General features: G+C 36.9%; 3 protein-coding genes and 1 long non-coding RNA gene across 7 annotated transcripts; 2 read left to right on the top strand and 2 right to left on the bottom strand.

Moving 5' to 3' along the window:
- Positions 1-1962: 1962 nt before the first annotated feature.
- LOC105433094 (uncharacterized) lies at positions 1963-9159 on the bottom strand. 2 transcript variants are annotated; one of them, XM_011648210.3, is made up of 9 exons: positions 8470-9159; positions 5386-5453; positions 4835-4961; positions 4623-4753; positions 3940-4049; positions 3725-3870; positions 3434-3632; positions 2677-2793; positions 1963-2512 (listed from the first exon to the last, which is right to left on the bottom strand). In XM_011648210.3, exons 2-9 carry the CDS (start codon positions 5446-5448, stop codon positions 2395-2397), a joined length of 1011 nt encoding a protein of 336 aa, XP_011646512.1. In that variant the 5' UTR covers positions 5449-5453; positions 8470-9159; the 3' UTR covers positions 1963-2394. The 2 variants fall into 2 exon arrangements, with proteins under 2 accessions (XP_011646512.1, XP_088939622.1); XM_089083496.1 differs by lacking the exon at positions 8470-9159 and adding an exon at positions 5575-5711.
- A 1021-nt stretch (positions 9160-10180) lies between these two features.
- Gabat (4-aminobutyrate aminotransferase) lies at positions 10181-15882 on the top strand. Of its 2 annotated transcripts, XM_011648208.3 has the most exons (10): positions 10181-10365; positions 12673-12797; positions 13085-13252; positions 13458-13544; positions 13635-13830; positions 13905-14077; positions 14197-14337; positions 14618-14775; positions 14859-15127; positions 15205-15882. In XM_011648208.3, exons 1-10 carry the CDS (start codon positions 10302-10304, stop codon positions 15318-15320), a joined length of 1497 nt encoding a protein of 498 aa, XP_011646510.2. In that variant the 5' UTR covers positions 10181-10301; the 3' UTR covers positions 15321-15882. The 2 variants fall into 2 exon arrangements, with proteins under 2 accessions (XP_011646510.2, XP_011646511.2); XM_011648209.2 differs by lacking the exon at positions 10181-10365 and having other exon boundaries at positions 13045-13252.
- Positions 10372-12289, top strand: LOC148934916 (uncharacterized). Its single transcript, XR_016140964.1, has 2 exons — positions 10372-10597; positions 11449-12289. It is a non-coding gene; the product is annotated as an uncharacterized LOC148934916 (long non-coding RNA).
- On the bottom strand, positions 15572-20679 carry LOC105433090 (VPS35 endosomal protein-sorting factor-like). Of its 2 annotated transcripts, XM_011648206.3 has the most exons (18): positions 20468-20674; positions 20236-20323; positions 19938-20150; positions 19645-19804; positions 19320-19528; positions 19115-19245; positions 18805-18981; positions 18394-18738; positions 18216-18316; positions 17942-18123; positions 17726-17869; positions 17458-17621; positions 17220-17382; positions 16921-17113; positions 16700-16839; positions 16475-16636; positions 16102-16368; positions 15572-16017 (listed from the first exon to the last, which is right to left on the bottom strand). In XM_011648206.3, exons 1-18 carry the CDS (start codon positions 20482-20484, stop codon positions 15931-15933), a joined length of 2943 nt encoding a protein of 980 aa, XP_011646508.2. In that variant the 5' UTR covers positions 20485-20674; the 3' UTR covers positions 15572-15930. The 2 variants fall into 2 exon arrangements, with proteins under 2 accessions (XP_011646508.2, XP_088939598.1); XM_089083472.1 differs by lacking the exons at positions 15572-16017; positions 16102-16368 and having other exon boundaries at positions 16516-16654; positions 20468-20679.
- Between the last annotated feature and the right edge of the window lie 90 nt (positions 20680-20769).

Below are 20769 nucleotides of genomic sequence, written 5' to 3'. Positions count from 1 at the left end.
GTGTTATTTTTATTCGCGCATTGGGATTGCGTTATCGGATCCGTCACGCGTGGGACGAACGATCTTCGATGGAATCGTTTCTGGATTAATTAATCTCATGACGTTCAATGCGATTGCGGATAAAATGGAGAAGAATGGAGCTGTCAGCGGTGGACGGACAACGGCGCCACATCGGTCGGTGTGAGTAATCTGTTACGTTTAAACGACCGGTCGTTCCCTTGCTGGTTTCCATTTGCGATGAATTAACGTTATCGCGCGAAAAAAAAAAATTATGCACACGCAACACACATAGCATATGGCACGGATTACTTTCCTTTGCGCAATTCTGTAAAAGGCAACATTATTTCCCAGATAACTTCTCACGAGTTCTAGGGTTCCATCTTCGAACGATTCTCTTTTATAAATATATATATATATATATATATATATATAGACGTATTCTGACGCGAAAAGTTAATGCAATCCCCTCTCATAATCGCGTCGTTCTGAGGACGCGTTAAAATGATAACGTATCAAAGGGCGTATTCTCGATCTGTTCGCCCATCACGAGATCGAAGCTCCCCCCCCCTCCCGATAGAAGGCCGTCTACGTATCACGATTAATCCTCCCAATCCCAAAAAATATAGATATATATATATATATATATATATATCTAATTTCGTCAAAAGTATCTGGAAGTAGTTTTAGTTAGATTTAATTAGCGCGATACCACGCGTCGACAATACTGTTAATTTCGCGTTTAAGTATTATCAAAGTATATAAGGACAATAATTTAACGTGATTTATTTATTGCCTCAATTGTTAACGCGCGAAACGATCCGTCAGAAGCGAGGAAGCGTCCACGCTAATTGTACAACAAACGCGCAAACGTTGCATATTGATGGTACGCGAAACGGGAATGAGAGGATTAACGAAACAAAGCGGAGAGTCGTGCGGAAAATATAGAAGGAATAGAGAGAAGGGGAGAGAGAGAAAGAGAGAGAGAGAGAGAGAGAGAGAGAGAGAGAGAGAGACAGACAGAAACATGAATAATTAAACCGCAGCCGATTAATTAAACCGCGGGCGTTAATTAATTGCATAGCGATTAGTAGTAAGTAACAGATAGATGATACCTTTGTATTATCGTACACCTCGCGCTAGAATTTGACGTAGCACAAGTTTTAACTTGACGCGCTAATGTTACGCACTTTGGCGACGATTATTATTATTATTATTATTATTATTATTATTATTATTATTATTATTATTATTATTATTATTATTATTATTATTATCATCATCATCATTATTATTATTGCATTATATTATATTATTGTATTATTATATTGTGCGTGCGAGAATGCGCCGATATAAATAAAGAATATGTTATATATATATATACATGAGAGAAGAAAGAAAAAAAAAGAAAATGTTGCTAGCTAGCGTTGTAGACGACAAAAAGATGGCTTTAGTGTATATAGTTTTGTAAAGTGTTAACTATAGTAAGGAGAGATTTACAATTATACACACACACACACACATACCACGCGCGCGCGCGCGCGCGCGCGTGTGTGTGTGTGTGTGTGTGTATTATATAAACAAAACATCCCTGTGAATACGTACACAGACGTATACAGACTCGTACGTTTCCAACTGGCATCATTAATTATGAATTCTCCTTGGCGATTGAAGGTGCATGAAAATTGGTGAACCGTCATCGTTTCGTTTAAGTATAATCTCATACTAATATAACGTGCGTGAGGCCGCAGGAAACGTTGATGGTTACGTATATAATATGTGATACACGCGTGAAATTTTAAGCTGTCAATAGAATGTCCTAACATTAAACATTATAGTGCTATTACACGGTTTTTCCTTTCGTCACTCACCTCTCTCGCGTTTCAGAGAGCAGGTATGTACGTTATTTCTATTTTATTAGCTTTAAAGTCCACTTTACACGACCTGTACGTCGCGTCAGAATATAGGATGATGAAACTTTATAATTTTATTGTGTCGTACATATAATACAGAAAACATTTGAAGATCAGAATATACCTATAAAATACATATCAAAATGCACATCAAAATATACAAGATATAAAATTATAAATAGAATTCTATTTCTTTTTTTTTTTTTTTTTTTTTTGGTGTAATTCGACGCGAATTATGGATAATCTAAAGTGGACTTTGTATACTTCCTCTGTTCCTCAAGGATTTTTTTTAGGAAGAAACATCCACGATAAGGTAAGAGAAATATTCTTATATACGTAGAAAATTTTTTCATAATATTATGCGCAAGCAGCGCAATTACGCTATTACAATCAGCCTTTTATTAATCTATTCGACGGTATGTACGTTCACGTTCTTCATTTAGCGCTGTATGCGGGATGTCAATACCGGTCACAGTTTACAGCTTCAATAACAGTTACAGCGATCAGTTGGGCAATTCGACGGATAACGCATACAGCGTCTCAGACAATATTGATCCGCTCCAGGTCTATCAGCGATATCTCCAATAGCGTCGCACGTATTTCTGTAATCATATCGGGACGAGAATCAGAGAGATAAGTTTCGCGGATGTTGTTGTTTAAATTAAAAAGCCGCGGCGTGGTCGCGACCATTTGATACTTCAATACCGATTCCGAGTCAATGACAATTCATTGCTTAAACTCGCGCGGCGATCAATTCAATACTCACAGACAATGACAGACACCCGGCGGACAGTTCGACGGGACGCGAATGCAATTCACTTGACACCAATTGGTCATATTCTGCCTGTATCGATAAGCCGCAGTTGGCTCGCATACTTGAACCCTGAAATCGTGAAATCCGTACACGCGCGTGTCGCAGAAAGAACGCTCGAGCGCACGCTCGATGCTGACACGCGCGCGCGTCCTTAACGTGCCCTTTAAGGATGTATTACATTTATTTTTATAACTTTTATATTTACAATAAACAAAATTATGAGAAACTTACAAATTCTAAATCGCATTCAAAAATAATACAAAACAATTCACTGGTGGTTTAACATTTAAATAAGAAATTATTTAAATAAAAAAGTATGATTAATTGAAAATTAATTAAGAAATAATAATAAAAAAATTGAGATTTTTTTATATATAATACTTTAAATATTCAAGATTATTTCTGTCAAGATCATGTTTCATTGTGATGCAAAGATTAGTTGTTTTGCAAGTAAAATTTAATTTTATTTACATTATTTATATCACTCGTCTTAAATATTTATATATAAAGAAATTAGAATTTTTGTAATTATTTCTTAATTGCATTTCCATTAGAGCATATTATTTATTTATTTAATTAATTTTTAATCCATGTTCGAAAATCTTTTTCATTACCTTTAAATACAAAATACTAGAATAATCAATGATTTTTCATTGTAAATAAAATCAAGCGTACGTAACACATCCTTAACGCATCGATTGACTCTCACCTGAGCGGCCGTGCGAGCGGTGCGATCGAGAATTTTGGAGCTATGGAGTACAACTGATAAATGATATTCTGATACAGAAACCTCGGCGGTATTCCGCCGGTGCTGGTAACGATGCTCACGTCAGCGCAGTTGCGGAAGGTTTCCGGCCTGCCGCATCCGACGGCCTCCGTGCCGTTGTCGCAGGTGCCCCACATGTTTCCTGATTGCAAACAGGCGATATGAGAAAGATCATTCTCGCGTTCCGCGCGGTCCCGACGGGCGGGAAGTAATACACGATAAAAAATTTCGTGCCTGTGTAGTAATTCCACTGAACGACGCATTGCGAGCACGTTAAATACGGTGGCAACGTTACCGTGTACCTAATGATGCCCTTCTTTCCCGTCTCGCGCGGAATCTCAAAGCGGACGTCCTGCGTTCCGGACACGTACAGAGGATAGCTGTGCGATTTAAGATGGATTAGCAGATAACGGCAGTCGTACTTACCAAAAATTGTGAAAATCACTTACGAGTCGAAACACTCTTGAGTCGTTATGCGCGACGGGTCGTTGTTGGGACAGATATACATCTCAAAGCGCCCGAAATGATTTGCCGTTAACTCGATCTCTATCTCGATTTCCTCCAAACAAATTATACTGACATTGTACTTATATTATTAAATTATGAAAACCTTACGGATTATTCTAAGTAGCATTTAAAAATAATTAACGAAATAATTTTACTGGCGATTTAGATCTTAGACCAAAAATTATTCAAATAAATAAGCAGAAGTGTGTTCTAATGGAAATTAATTAAAAAAAAATGACAAAAATCTCAATTTTTTTATACAAGTATTTTAAGTATTCAAGATTATTTATGTAAAGTTCCATGCAAAGGTTAGTTGTTTTGCAAATAAAAATTATAATTTTATTTGTATCATCACTCGTTTCGCTTATATTCGATAAAAATGTAATTTTTCTTTACAGAATGTCTGCATTGCGATAGAACTTGAAACTTCCTTAGAAAAGGAATTTAGAAACAATTGTAATTAAAAAATAATTACAAAAATGTCAAATGTTTTTTTATATAAGTATTCAACTTTAAGTATTCAGGATGATCTGTGTAAAGTTCCTTATTGTTCTTTTCTTCCTGTGAAAACATGGGACCACAATCTCGCTGCTTTGTGAAATCTGGAGATCAAAAGTTACGTTACCTGGCCCACGGTGTAGTGCCGAGTTATGATCCCCTTTGCGAACTCACCACCGGCTTCGTGCGGACGCGGTTGACTCAAATGATACGCGTCGCCGCAAACGCCGCACTTGCCCTTATTTTGTTGCCAGTGCACTGGGGGAAACAATAGCTATCGATCAGTATCAGCTCTAACGCCAAATCGCACAATTCGCGATGATCGTCGCGAACACGAACCTGCATATCCCCCGCAGAAGAGCTCGTTGTCATTGTAATTCACCGGGTTTGGATAGCCGAACCTCCACATCGCGTTTCTCGACGGCGGATCCATTAATCTTCCATGCCCGTGGATCACGTCGGTCGCCTTTTCAAATCCCGACAGAGGCAGGGTTTAAAAGCGAAAAGTAAATGTGAAAATATTGCGTAAAAATGAAACTGTTAGTCTGCGCCTTTCTTCGATCGCGTTATACATGCAATGTCATTAAATGGGCGGCCTTGTTACTTTTACTCGCGTGCGCGGTATTAAGGGCGCGTCGCTGCGGGGGAAAGTGCTGTGAAATGGCGAATTGTGTGAGGGCTATTGGGAGGCATTTAAGAAGCGCATTGAAGAACGAGTTGGCACGGTCGGACTTTCGTTGCCACCGGCAAAAGTGCGTGAGAGGCCTTTCGGGCTTCCTTAAAACTCTGTGGATTTATAAAGAGACGCACGTCCGTGCGATCGAGAGAGTGGAGGACCCGTTAATAACCTTAATCTCGTGCGCGTAATTAAGATAAGAAAATGATCTTACTTGCACGAAAAAATATAATATTACAAACAGGATGTTATTCCTTAGTCGATGCCTGGTGATCATCTTTCCTGAAATCACAATATTATTAATTAGTAAAGTATTTTTATTCACACTTGGTTTAAACAAATTGATAAATTAATAATAAATTGACAATATAGTATTCTGGAAAGTGAATAATTTTTTACACACAGATAAAAATCTCTCTCTCTCTCTCTCTCTCTCTCTCTTGTTTTGCATTCATCTCGCATTCAATTTCCGAGAGGAGTTCTTCAGAGGCATCTAAAGGGACACTAAGAATTTATCCCGGACTTGAACTAGACATCACGTATGAAACTTTGATCGAGCTATAACAACGAGTTCCGCCTTCGAATAATGGGGGACGAGATTACAATGGAATAAGATCGCGGGGGATGTCCTTGAATCAGCTGGTAGAAGCCGAATCTTACGTAAGAAAGTGTGGCAACGTGTATTGTGCCAATGGTGTCGTTACGACAATAATGGCGAGTATCGTCGTTGATACTTGTGTCACGTATTATTAAGCGATACACGTAATGCAGGATTAGGATCGGCGCCAAGGATCGTCCCCAAGGAGTGTTCTTTCAGCAGTCGCAGGAAAAGTTTTTCGATGCTGATCTCTAAGGCCCGGTTTACTACCAAACGTTTACTTTGTCTTTAACCGAGACTTAAATGTGCACCTTTATTCTTTCTCGATCGTTCTTTCTAAATAAATAAAGACAGAGATATATTTAAGTATCTCTCGCTTGAAATCAAAATAACATTGACCCTAAAATGTGCCTCGATATCCAATTGTTCGTCCGACTACTCGTAAAAATTCAACGCCGTTACTGATCGAGTATTGAACGCGTCGATTAGCATACCGAATGGAAGTGGAATTCGCGTGACATTTACGCGTGTCATTGACAGCTGGTTGACACTTAACGAGATACACACAGTGACGATCTTAAGTGACGGCCTCTATTAGATCGGGCTCTAATGAGCGAATCATTTAGAACGCCGCGATCTCAATCAGCTGCTGATCGCAGGCTGAATTCCGATGAGGTAGATGAGGCAGCTTTGTAATTCACGACAGTTGCTTTGATTTGATAATGGAGATAACGGTAATAGATTCGACAGGATATTTCAATGCGATAACATAACAGTGCCATCAACCGTGTAAATAAATTCAGAAAAACACATAGTAATAATAATGCTGATAAAATTAATATTAATTACTGCGATTACTGTGATACTTGGCTTGTTACATATGCATAGATTTTATTGTTTATCGTCCTCTCGACGTCCATCAACGTGTAACAAAGCCACCGTAGTTAATTGAGTAGCTAAATCGGCTGTGAAAGTGGCTCCGTAATCAGATTCGTGGAGCCACAATCAAACGCATTCGTTCCATGGTCCAAATAAAACGAAAGATTCGTCGAATGTAAAACAGACCCGGTTAACCTTCGTCGAGAGCGGCTGTGTATGTGTGCGCGTGTGTATATGTGGTACAACTATCAAATCGCAGTGATAAACGAAGGAGAGTAAAAGCGGATTCCCTCGAAGGGACATAAAAAAATTCGCATCGAGATAAGTCGAAGGTGTGTAACATAACGGAATTTAAAACGGCGTAGCGGGACGACGGTCGGAAGCATAAATCTCGGGCTTATAAACGCAAAAGCTGACTAGTTCCTGACAATGTTTCTCTTCTTGCCGTCCTACGATTTTTAACATCAAAATTCCTCCCACGAGAATCGACTTTAGTAGAGGCGATACTAATCGCGGTCGTAAAATGCGAGATGAGTGGAGCTCTGACTTTTGGGAATAAACACAGGCCGAATATCGGATTCCTTCGCGAAGCGAATGACCGGAAAGGAACGATTCACGTCCAGTTTATTGCTATAATCTTACGTTACCTTGAGTGAACGTTGTTTTACGATTAATTCCCTCCCAAATTTATGGAACCACCTCCTTCCGTTAAATCGTGAGGATTTATAGGATCGTGGCAAAGATTTGACCTTCCTTCATATTCCGAATTATAACTGTTCTAACTGTATAAGACCAACCGTTACCAAACTTGTGTCCCGGCAGGATCTAGCGACATTTTTATTGACTGGATTCTTATTATCTAGATTCATAAACATGTCAAGCGAACAGAAAAATGTAAAGATAAGTGAGCAAGCCGCATAAGTACGCGCAAGTAAGTTATCGTCGGCATTCGAATCCTCCTTCGTATTCTCTTCGCATATTGGGTCGATCGAGCGCGATTCGAAAGTTGCGGCTATAAATTACGGATCGCTCGCGAATGTAATTTACTTTACTTAATAAACTCGTGACATATAATATATATATATAAATTATATAATACTTGTAAAATTATTATTTCTCTGAAGTATATCTCTAAACTCTATCGCTAATGCAAGGATTGGAAATGGGAATCTGAGATTTCTCGGTAGCTCGCGAATGTGAAAAATATTTTTAGATAATAAAAAATATTGATAATGATCGCTTGAGAATATAATATTTCGTCAAATAGTTAAATCGTGTTATCATCATCACACGGTAATTAAAACAAAGAATAATCGGTCGATCGAGCGCAAGGATTGATCGCGATCTGACCGCGAAATCATTGAAATCAAGTTTGCCGGATTACACCGGTTTTGGAATACCGGCGACATAGTGAAAGATAAGTGAGAGAAAGGAAAAAAGGACTCCTCTCGTTTCCACGGCAAACCAAGGTCGCGGGAATGTGACAAATTCATCTAAAGGCCAGAGATTATATATCTCGAGTTTAAAGATGAAATTTCGTGTCGCGAGCTGTTTCGATCGATCAAGAGGAAATACATACGAAAGAACCAACACTAATAATCGAATGTTAATTTTCGTATAAAAACCCCCTAAAAAGAAGGAGCCCCTGTACGAGTCAGTCTCTAAGGTGATCGACGTTGACTCAGACTTGCCCAATTAGGTGTGCTTTCGGATCGGTTCACGAGATCCTATTTTCGCCGGCTTCTGCGCCTCGTGGTACATTAACAAAGTTGCGAATGACAACAACGTGAAGTGTAATTAGTATCGCGAAGCCATACTCACCCGAGTGCACGTGCTCGGCCTGGCAATCGGGCTGTTAGGCAGGTGAAAATCGATGGGTCGTCTCGGCGTCTCGAGGGAGCTCTCTCGCAGGTTGTAGGTTGTAGATTGTTCACCCGGGAAGACGACAAGTCGTCGGACGATCGCACGGACTCACTCGAGTGCGTTCACGCGAGTGACAATGTGCGTTGGTCGCGCGCGGGCCCGAGCTGCCGAAAAACGCGACCACCACCAATCGTGGGCACAGGACTCGAGGCGTGGTTTCCAGGTAAGTCGGATGTGGGCCCCGGCCACACATAGTGGGGATGATCAGAGGCTGGAAGCTGGAAAATCCTCCTCGATCGATCCACCCGATCGGCATTCGCTCGAAAACCCTCCCCGACCGGGGGGCTCGACGCGTCATTCGCGCTCCGACGTCAGCCTCGAGAAAAATACGGCATTACCTGTCAAGTGAGACGACGGACGAATGACGGGAGAGGGGGGAAAGGGAGGGGGGGGTAATTCATCGCTTTCGTCCGAAATCCGTCATCGGTCATCGGTTTCTTTACGCTCCTCGCCTCGAGACAAGAGCTATCGTAACTGTGGTTATTTGCCTTCCGCCTTTTCGTAATGGGGTCAAGCACAGCGCAAATACTTTCGGCGGTGTATATACCGAAAGCACGTGCCCATAGATACATATATCTATATTGACACTTATATATCGTTTAACACGGGCGATCAAAGTAACGATCGATCGTCGCCGAAATTTGATGACTCTCGCGCATAATATACATATATATACATACGATATAATAGAATTTCGATTATCTCAATTAATTATGTATACCGACCTAATTAACATCCTAATTAGCATGAAATTACAAATTAGTTATGCGGCATAAGTTAGCATCGCAAATGACTCGTATACGAGCGTATTGGTGTACGTACAAAGAACGAGACGAGAGAAACGTAGGGTCCGAAGGGGGACTTTTTTCCGGGCAGACTCGTTACGCATTTAAGTGGTGCAACCAATGAGGGAAAAGCCCGAATTTGTACTTTCACTTTCACGCCACCGTGGAACCGTTGGAAGTGCAGTACTATTCCCGACACGAAGCGCAACGCTATTCGCTAACTCGATAAGACGGATATACGGACGGACAGTTGTGTAAGCAAGGACAATTTGATATCTTGTATTAATCAGCAACTGCTGCTTTCGCAGTCAGATCATCGCGAAGAGAGATCGATTTTTTTTTTTTGCCTTTGCTATCTTACACGCGCTGTCAAATATTCGTACGTCTCAGAAAAAAATGCTTTCCGCATTGAATTAAAGTAGTGATATTTTTGGTATCCGACGTTCTCAAGTAAATTAATTATCTAATCCTTACGAGGATACACAAGAGTTCTCTCTCTCTCTCTCTCTCTCTCTCTCTCTCTCTCTCTCTCTCTCTCTCTCTCTCTCTCTCTCTCTCTCTCTCTCTCTCTCTCTCTCTCTCTCTCTCTCTCTCTCTCTCTCTCTCTCTCTCTCTCTCTCTCTCTCTCTCTCTCTCTCTCTCTCTCTCTCTCTCTCTCTCTCTCTCTCTCTCTCTCTCTCTCTCTCTCTCTCTCTCTCTCTCCTCTCTCTCTCTCTCTCTCCCTCCCTCCCCCCCTCTCTCTCTCTCTCTCTGTCTCTCCAAGCAGGAACGACTACTCGAGCAACTCGCGCCCTCACGAAGCTCTCGACTCTTTTTACTGGGTGAATGCTATCAGCGCATATCAACGCGGTCAGTACGGCTCCATCCCTTCGGCAGAGACGACGCTGCTGAGAGGTAGCCCTTGTAATACGTGCTCTCTCTCTCCTTCCTTCATCTCGGACGGAAATGCTGGTTAACAAGTACCACCGTGTGTTGAATGCGCGGGCCTCGTTCCGACAGCTGCTAAATGGTATTTATACCAGTTTTCGTTCCTCATTCTCAGATTTGTATAACACACATATGGGCGACGAGAACCTATCCGGGAGCATGCCGCTCTACCGCGGATGCTGCGTGGACCGTAACAAAATCGATAAATTCATCCCGGCTCCAGCTGCTTTAACGTCCCGCGAATTTTAAATCTCTCTCTGTGCAATGTAGCGACCGCGAATACCGGAAAAGTAGTGAATATTATTGAAAATACAGTAAGATTAGTGTATTAACTCTCTCAGTGTAATTCTTGATCTGATTTATCTTTGATATTCTCAATATGTTTAGGAAAGAGTGCTATTTATATCTTTTGTTATTCCGTTCTTATCTTATCCGAAATTTTAAATAGCACACAGTCAAAAAAAAGGATTATTTATTTTTGAAGATGTTTTTGTTACGATCTTAGAGGAGCTGTAACGCTAATTTTAAAATAACCTAGTATAATGTGTTCCAAAACTGCCAAATCTTTTGTAGCAAATAGAAATGCTCTAAAATTAAAACTTATTAATTTCATTAATTTATTAATTGTTTTGATAAAACTTACTTAGTTAACAATAAACATTTAATGATAAACATTCTTGTATCTCGATTAAAGTAAAATAATTTAAATAAAGAAATATAAAGAAATCATAAAATATTTGAAAATTTTGTTTGGGATTCTTTTAATAAATAAAAATAAACAACAAACGAGAAATGTACATTCTAAAAAGGATATTTATTATGATAAATATTTAAATAAATAATTCTTAAGAAAAAGAAATAGAAAGCTCGAATTTTTAAGAAATTTTTAAGAATATCAAAAAAATGCTTACTTTCCGTTTTATTTCTTACTTGTAAATAATAAACATTCGAAATCGATAAATGTTTTGATATCGATAATTTCCAAAAATTTAACTCTACTTCTTTTTTCAACAATTATTTAAAAATTATTTAAATTATAATATTTAAAAATTATGTGTACTCTCTTTATGATATATATATATATATATATATATATATATATATATATATATTGATGCGGTAATTAATTGTTATAAGTTTGTAATTAATTTCATTTATTACTCAGGAATAAAGTTATGCTTATCATCCACTTTGTATTACTTGACAAATTTGAACAATTGGATTCAATCTTCTGATATAATATATATATCTCTGATATATATATCTCTGATATATATATCTCAGGTATCAGATAAATACTTGATATATGAGATAGGAGAACTCATTCAAAACATGTCATCTCAATCAAAATCGTGTTATCCTATAATCGGTTATCATTAAATGTTGAGATCTTAATCTTTTAATTCCAATATTTATATATAAAAATTCTTATTTGTCGGATATGAGAAATGTTGTAGTCTTCATTTTTTTAATATATTTTATCTATCTTTATGTGTTACTGCCTATATCTTAAGTCCCACGTTATTGCAAATTGCAATTTGGAATATAATGATTTATGAGGGGTTCGGATACGTAAAATCATAGTAATATATCATGCAATCATCCTTAACTACCATCAATAGAACTGATTACCAGAGTTGTTGAACAATTTAGCTAGTTAAGTTGTTTTTCTGTTTGAATATAGATATGTTGGCAAAATCAAAAAGTGCAGGAATACATTTATACATTATAAACGAAAAGAATTTTAAAGTATCAAAATCAAAGCCAATTGAAAATAATTTTATTAAACATATGTATATGAAAAACGCAGAAAATCATATGTAAAAAAAAAACAGTTTTGTTGACATATCTAAAAATTTAACAAAATAAAGACCTGAAAACAATATTTGTTGGATCATTAAAATAATTAAATAAAACAATTAAGCATGATGATAATACTGCAAAGAGTTTTGATATTCTAATAATTAACTGAGTATTCTATTTTTTAGCGTAATTATTTTGATGGTCTAACAAAATTACTTTCAAATTTGTATCTGGCTAGATTTTTAAATGCTTTAGTGAAATTCTTTCTATTTATATATAAGTGTATTTCTGCGCTTTTTGACTTTGCCAACATATTTATATCCAAACAAAAGAACAATTTAACTATTATATATATATATAAGAACAATTTAAATATTATATATAATATTTATTCATTATATTATATATATATATATATATTATTATATATATTATTTATTTATGTTATATATATATAAATATTTTATATTTTATATATATAAAAATTAAAATTACATATATATATATATATATAAAAATGATATTTACTTAAACATTAGACACAAGAATACATGTTTAGATATAAGAACATAATATTGTCATGCAGGCGTTACAACGTGGAAGAGATGCTTAAGCAGTTCGGTGCCGAGGGAACCAGAAGGGCCGGTACTTACTACGGAAATACCGGGCCCTCGATCGCGCAGCTTGCTACAAGAATTGAATGCGATACAAGTATGTTAAACCCTTCTTGATTTTTTGATGTCACAGCACGATGTTGTAATCAACATTTTACAATTTATCAATTAAATCGCTCGTTTGCGACTTCGCTTCTGAATGCTTCACCTTGCTCAAATTCTCAATTCGCTAGTTTAAGATCTCTGTAATATGAAACTGTATGCTGAATATGCGTAGAATCGAAATGCCTATATATAAGACACAGACAATAATGTGAAATCTTTTGTAAATATGTACACGCCAGAGACGAAATGGGTTTACAATGTTGAAATCTGTGACTTCAGCAAGCATCTTCCGTACAATTCTTCGCAGACTATGAAAAGTCCGCCGGTAATTACATAACAGACGTTGACGGGAACACGTTGCTGGACGTTTATATGCAAATCTCCTCAATGCCCCTAGGGTACAATCATCCGGCGATGTTGGAGACTCTCGCCGATCCCGTTAATCAAGTGAGCGATATAAAGGCACTCCGCCGGAGTACCGTATTTTTTTCATACACGGAATTTGCATGCCATAATCTCCTCTACAGGATATATCACTTAGACTCTAATGTACAGATAACATCTCGTAAAATATCCTACGAATTCTTTCTTATTTTACATAGATGAGATATTCAAGTATGTTGTATGAGAAATGTGTCGTGTCCCTTTTCAGAGAATTATAGCAAACAGACCTGCATTAGGCGTTTTCCCAGGAAAAGAATGGCCTAACAGATTAAAAAATATTCTGCTTAAGAAAGAGGTATCAGACACGTCGTAAAATTGTAATCCACTTTTTACTGTTTATCCACTCTTCGCAATTTGAATTGATCGGAATGATGATTTTCAACAGTTTGCCCCACCTGGATTATCGCACATCACAACGATGATGTGCGGTTCTTGTTCCAACGAAAACGCTTTTAAGAATATTTTTATCTGGTACGCTGAGAAACAGCGACAAGGGGCGCCATTCACGAAGGAGGAGATAGAATCGTGCATGATAAACCAAATTCCCGGCTCACCGCGGTATTCTATAATGTCCTTTAAAGGTTGATTATTTATTTTTGAAAGTCTCGTTTCAATTAGAAGAAATCTTTAATATCGAAATATTTGATATCGATAGGTAGCTTTCATGGGAGAACTTTGGGTTGTCTCTCGACGACTCACAGCAAGTACATTCACAAACTGGACATACCAGCCTTCGACTGGCCTATCGCCTCCTTTCCAGAGTACAAATACCCTTTGGAAGAGAACCTGCGAGAAAACAAGCAGGAAGATAAGCGTTGCCTCGCGGAGGTGAGATTGACAAATCGTCGCTCTTAAATATCTCTTTGAGTGTTTCGCATAATTTTGAAAATAATTTATATAATAATTTTCGATAATTTTCGCAAAATTTTGAAATGACGAAATTTCAGGTCGAGGAACTATTTGAAAAGTACAAGAACGAAAAGAAAATGCCAGTGGCTGGCGTGATAATTGAACCTATTCAGGCGGAAGGCGGTGATAATCACGCGTCGCCAGAATTTTTCCAGGAACTTCAACGTGTGACACGAAAGGTAGCGATTATTTCAGCGTGCGTTGAGTAAAATACATGGAAAGAACAGCTTTGTTCATTTAAAAATAATTTTTAATTGAGCCATCAAAATAATTATATAGAGAATAGAGATATAAGAATTTTAAGCATGAAACACCATAACAATCTTTTATATTCTAACACTCAATTCGAATATTCTACAAAATTATTTTAAAATTCTATATATATATCTGATGAAATTTTTAAATATTTGAGCAAAACTATTTTTCCGTGAATATATAATTTGCGTTAAAATATTTTAGCATGGAGCCGCATTGCTTATCGACGAAGTGCAAACAGGTGGTGGACCAACGGGAAAAATGTGGTGTCACGAGCACTTCAATTTAGATACTCCACCCGATGTGATGACTTTCAGCAAGAAAATGCAATTAGGCGGTTACTATCATTCGGAGGATCTCAAGTAAATCTTTTTCTTTTTAATGGTAAAAACGAAAGCATCGTGTTTTAATCATTAATATTTAATCACGACCTAAAACATCGCAGACCGAAATTGTCGTATCGTGTGTTTAATACTTGGATGGGCGATCCCAGCAAAGTGATATTGCTCGAAGCAATCTTAGAAACGATCAAGAGGGAGAATCTCTTAGATAGGGTTATGCGCGTCGGCGACTACTTGTTGAAACATTTGATGGATATGCAAAAGGGGCATTCCGATGTGATCAACGCAGTACGCGGACGTGGAACTTTCATAGCATTTAACTGCGCCTCGCCTGAAAAGCGAGACAACATCATTAAGAAACTTGCGGCAAAAGGTAAAGTCTTATCGCAACGTAAAATGTGGACGCTAAAAATATCTTTCACATTTTCCTACTTTTCGTATTCTTGTTAGGTATCCAGACAGGTGGATGTGGCAGTCGAGCCGTGCGACTAAGGCCTGCGTTGACTTTCACAGAACGCCATGCTGATATATTTTTGGATGCGCTTCGTTATGTATTGAAAAATTAAGAGTAATCTTCTAGTGGTTTCTCGTGTCTTCCAAATCAGATGTCTTCCATTACTCGCGGAGATATATCACAATTATGGAGTTTACAAATAATCATTATTTTTCTATGGCAGTTACATTATGGGGATAATAATTTCGAATTAATCAATTCGATTGTTGCTGTGTGTGCGTGTGTGCGCGCGCGCGCGCGCGCGCGTGTGTGTGTGTGTGTACAAAATATGTAATATTATGATAGGAACATATTCCTTGATAATTTAGAATCAATGAATATTTTTATTGAGTATAAATTCTTACAGAGATTATTTATATATTTCGTATTTTGAGCAGTATCTGCTGTAGTTTAAAAAGCATAGTATAAAGTGATTAACAATTCATTGTTATAACTCATATTAATGTTTATAACAATCAATTGTTATAATTTATTATATTCATTTCATTTTTCTGCTATTATTTCATTATTCTGCTATTATTCGTTACTTAGCTTGATTGACATATTTCAAAAATTTTATTGCACATTCATAAAATGTCTTCCAAAAGAACTGCCAATAAAAAATATTTAAATTATGCCTTGATTATTATTAACAAAAATATCCTTAAATCATCATTCGACATTCATCTCGACATTTTGCTGAGTATTTCAGCAAAATGCTCATATTCTTGATGATGACTCTTTTGCGTCATGTAAGCTTTTGTCTTCATCTAAAAAAGAAATTAGCCAGAATAATTACGAAAGTTTACGAAAGCATATAAAAAAAAACATTGATCTGATTACTGCAAATTTACCGTCACTTTCGAATCCACGGAACCGTGTCGTTGTGACAAATGCCACAAATTCACAGCCATATTCGCTAATGTGGTATCCCGTAAATCTGCACGGATAATAAAGCAATTAAATAATTCGAGTGCCAGGGCCGACTGTTTGTCGAATTGTTCAGTAGATCCAAGATATTTGAGATGACTCAAAATTTCCTCAACAATCTTGGAACAAATTTTATTAACTTCGCCAATAAATTTCTGATCAGATCCATATAATTTATCATTTGAATCAACCTGAAATGCCATTTTCTAATAAATATTCATTTCTAATTAAATTCTCTAATTTTAAAAAATCGTAAATATTGTCGATTCTTCTACTTGTTCCAAATAAATGAAATACCTTATCGATATGATACGGATAGTTTTCCTGTGCTACTGTCGAGAGAAGGTCGAGTACACGTAAATACAAATATGACTTAGTTGAGGTATTCTCCTCGAAGCAACGTTGAACTGCATTGAGCAAGCCTCGCATCAAATACAAGACACCATGCTCTGGACTATCCTAATATAGCGGAGCAATCTTGAAATCATAAAATTAAAACGTAGCGCGTATTACTATACTTACGGGAACTACCAGCAGCGTCGACAAAAAGTTGGATAAGTATGAAAGTAAATATGGCTGCGAGCTTTTCTGTCTTCCGTCAATGTCGATAGTTTTCGGCATCTCCGGAACTAAACTCAAAGCAGCCTTAAAGCAGGCATCAGCTGAAAAGTGCCGGTTTATGCATGTAAAATGATGAAATAAATAAAAGCAATATATTAAAAGAAAATTAATTTGATTCGCACCTTGGCCTAGACATTGATTCAAAAGGGCAACTTGTCCAGATAATAGATATAATTGAAGCCGCGTGTGGACTAAAGTTAAAGATGGTATAGTGATGAAACAGAACGCAGCACAGGCGCGTACAAACGCTGACGTTCTCCTCGTGTGGTGACCACGCACTATCTTTCTAGTATCAACTGATAATCTATTTACACACTAAATAAAAATAAAAAATAACTAAATCGGTCGCTAAATCTTCTACCTTGACATAAATTGCATTGAAAGAGGATAATATAATCATAATCATATATATATTACATACCTGTACGAGTTGTATATGAACACTATCAAGATTAGGAAATGCCGCCCTGGCTTCTGCATAGAAGCTAAGCTGCTTTTCAAAATCGCGACCATAATCTACTCGTTGCACCAGGCTACATATTAGTTGTCCGATTTGTCGTTTCTCATCTTCGACAGTCAGTGCACTAGATTGATTTATTTGATTTTAGAAAGCAGAATTAATATGAATTGGAAAGTGAAAATAAATCCAACAAATGTACCTAACGGAATCATGCATTATTCTTGCAATAAACATCAGAGCATTTATGATAATAGGATCTGTAATAGGCCCGCTTTGCGCACTTAATCCTTCTATAATAGTTTTACAGACTTCAACTTTGACACTTTCCTTGTGAAATAAGTCAATTAAAGGCAAGAAATTGTCCTAAAAATATCAGATCTCTTATGAAAAAATGATTTATTAAATATAAAAATAATTTATTAAATAAGTACAAATAGCACGCGATTATATAAATACAGGACAATTACCATCGCAAGCAGTGACTCAAAATCTTGTGTATGAGCAATTATTTTCTCAACAATATTCTGTAATTGTGAATAATAGTTTTCGAAAGCTTTGTTCGGTCGTAATCGGTCAATTATTTTGCCGAAGAATAAATTTAATTCATTTACCTATAATACAAATGTGTAAAATATATATATTTAATTTGATTTAATAACGTTATTATTACTCGTATGACTTACAGAAAAGTGTATGACAGTAAACTGGATCCAGATTTCAATGCAATGCATGAATTTGTTAGGATCCATAAGATCCGTTATGTATTTCCATATTATGTTAAGTATCGATTGACAATCTTCTTTCGGCGGAGATTCTCGTACAAGACACTCACCCAAACTTCGATATAAAAGATACTGAGGATATCCTGTCGAATTAAAAAAAAAATGTTAATATTTCTAAATAAAATGTAGACATATCGTTACATTTTCAATTCAATTTTTTAATTAATCTCAGTACCATTGTCTTCACTCGCTACTATTAAATTCACAAAATCCATGGCACGTGCAGCAATATACGTTGGTTTAAATGCAGTCAGCACTGTATTTAACAATAACGATCTGGAACAATATCCGTGTCGGTTAGTAACAATTAAAAATTAAAAACAGATTAAAGATACACATTTAAAGATGTTTACCCGTTTTCTTGTTTTTTACATCGTGATAAGACTTCTTCAAGAAGGCTCTCGGACGATGTCGCTACCAAAACCTGCACGATCCAATCCAAAGCCGGCGAATAGAGATTGAAATACGAATGCAAAGTGACATTCTGCTTCATTATTTCATTTCTCACAGCGTTTCCAAATAATTGCTGATACGTAAAAAGAAAATCATACAGGTTCTCCCTCACAAACTCAAAATCTGATGTTTTGTTCAATGCCAATCCCACGCGACATAAATAACACCTCGCGTAAACAGCTATCAATGGATTTCCAATGCCTCTTATCATACGAGTTATACGTAATAGCGCAGTATTAAATTCGCTAAAATAAAAATATTATATTAATGTTAGTTTTCATCACATTACGAGTGTCATATATGAGTCTTACCTCGTTGTTAGAAAACTGTAAGATTTTATTATCGCCATTTCTACATACAGACGCGGCACTAGCTCGCGTATAGAAGCTATCTTGTAAAACCAATTTCGACATGTTTCCTTGGCATTCTCAGGAACCATGTCGGGTGTAAAATTATCAGGCAAGCTCGTAGGTACTTTACTTCCTGGTCTGAGAAAGAAATGTTGCTGTTAGCAACTATAAATAAAGTCCGATAATATCCGTAATGCAATCTGTGCGACAAGTAAAAAAATGTAAAACGCATGCAGCTAAAAAGTAAAAGTCTCTTTAGAAGAATAATTACTTATAATATTCAGCCTTCATCTTCAATCTTTCGTATACAAGTTTTCCAAAGATATCCAAAATATCTGTGATGAGAACAAATTTGCTTGGATAAAAAGCCATTACAGATGTATCTACTAATAGTTTGGCACACTGAAATAATTTAGTATTGAGTTGTAAGTTTTGCCCTAAGCTTTTTCATGGAAGTTAAACAAATGAATCAAAACCTGTATTGCAATTTTCAACGCCTTTACTCTTTGGTCGGAATGCCATGCTTGCACTAGTTCGTTGTTCAATTGTTCGATGCGCGCGGTATATTGTTGCTGGGATAAATCCAACATTTGTCTAACAGAGCCTTCTTCAAAGTCGTCTAATTGCTCGAGCCGAGTTTTTACCTTGTCGACCATCGGTCCGCTCGGCTGAACTTTCACTACAACTGTAATGAAACAAACAGTTAGTTAAAAAACCATTTATTAATAAGCAATTTGTCACAGCAATTCTGTGTTTGAATAAAGATTATTTCGATCGCCAATCTTTTGAAAAATTAAATACCTTTCTCTCCACCAGGTAAAAAACTAGTTACGATCGATAATTTTTCTGAAGTTGTATATTTGCTGAGTATAGCGGAACGTCTAACAGACCACGGTTCTACTAATTCCTCTGCTGTATCTTTAGATTTTTTACCCGCAGATGCAACATTAGAGTAATCCCACTGTAACATGTACACAATATAAATAAGATTGATTCCACTACTAGCTTACTATAAACTAGTCCAAAATTTAAAATATTCAATCCCTCAAATGCATTAGCAAAGGTTATAGAATGATAGAACTATTGTAAATTACCTCATCTGCTGCCATTTTCGAAAGAGGATCTAATTCCTCTCGGGCAAATTGTGTAAGAGGATCAGAACCATCGAGAGAAGAATGATTCAACAATGGATCGCTCGGTGGATTTGCAGGAATTGGTGTATGTGTTGGCGTAGGTGTTCCAGTAGACGAACCAGTGCTTGTACTTCGTAACGCGCTGCGTCTAGCAGCACTACGTCCATCGATTAGCTACATTCAATAAAAATTTATTGAAATTCACTCATAGAAATTAAAATGTTTATAATAAAATACTCCAGTTATGACTATATCTTACAGTGATCACAACTGGCTTCAAAGGATGGTCTGTAGCTTCTTCCAGACATGCAAACTTCACAATCCTGTATTCCATAGGTTTCGATATCCTGTATAATAAAGTTCTTTTTATTTACAAAACACAGAATCTCAGTACATTTATTCAGATATTTATATTCACATATTAAAAGAACAAAATCTTATTACTATCATAACAATAACGGCGTAAGCAAACATTCAATAAATTATCTTACCATTCTACCTCCGTCATACTTTGCGTTGCAAGATACTTCTTTCAAGTTATGAGTGTAATTATTATGCCGATATTATGCGATTCATTCTGCGAATCCGTCGTTGGAAAGCGATCGTCGCAACGATGAAATCCAAACGTCAACCGGGAGTTTCGCGCAAAAAAATAGGCGAGGTGGAAGGCGGAGATACCGCACCACTTTGAGCCGGGATGTCACACGAACGGCAACGTGACGAGATTCGTCCGTCGTCGCTTATTGGTCGCTCGCGACGAGTGGTCTTCTAGAGATTTTCCCAAGTCCGGATT

Source organism: Pogonomyrmex barbatus, unplaced genomic scaffold (assembly GCF_055798465.1).
Source record: "Pogonomyrmex barbatus isolate J1 unplaced genomic scaffold, ASM5579846v1 scaffold7, whole genome shotgun sequence".
Lineage (NCBI taxonomy): Eukaryota > Metazoa > Arthropoda > Insecta > Hymenoptera > Formicidae > Pogonomyrmex > Pogonomyrmex barbatus.
Note: the sequence above shows the minus strand (reverse complement) of the source record. Positions and strands in the feature narration are given on the sequence as shown.

Excerpts from the sequence above, each read along its gene's own strand:
- LOC105433094 (XM_011648210.3), bottom strand. The coding sequence starts at position 5,448 with ATGATCACCAGGCATCGACTAAGGAATAACATCCTGTTTGTAATATTA. Across the intron at positions 3,633-3,724 it reads TCAGTGGAATTACTACACAG|GAAACATGTGGGGCACCTGC; the intron begins GCACGAAATTTT and ends GTTTGCAATCAG. Across the intron at positions 2,794-3,433 it reads CCGCTCGCACGGCCGCTCAG|GGTTCAAGTATGCGAGCCAA; the intron begins GTGAGAGTCAAT and ends TCACGATTTCAG.
- Gabat (XM_011648208.3), top strand. The coding sequence starts at position 10,302 with ATGCTGGTTAACAAGTACCACCGTGTGTTGAATGCGCGGGCCTCGTTC. Across the intron at positions 12,798-13,084 it reads AAGAATTGAATGCGATACAA|CAAGCATCTTCCGTACAATT; the intron begins GTATGTTAAACC and ends CTGTGACTTCAG. Across the intron at positions 15,128-15,204 it reads TAAGAAACTTGCGGCAAAAG|GTATCCAGACAGGTGGATGT; the intron begins GTAAAGTCTTAT and ends TATTCTTGTTAG.
- LOC105433090 (XM_011648206.3), bottom strand. Across the intron at positions 18,739-18,804 it reads TACAGTTTTCTAACAACGAG|CGAATTTAATACTGCGCTAT; the intron begins GTAAGACTCATA and ends TTTTTATTTTAG. Across the intron at positions 17,383-17,457 it reads ATAATGCATGATTCCGTTAG|TGCACTGACTGTCGAAGATG; the intron begins GTACATTTGTTG and ends AAATCAATCTAG.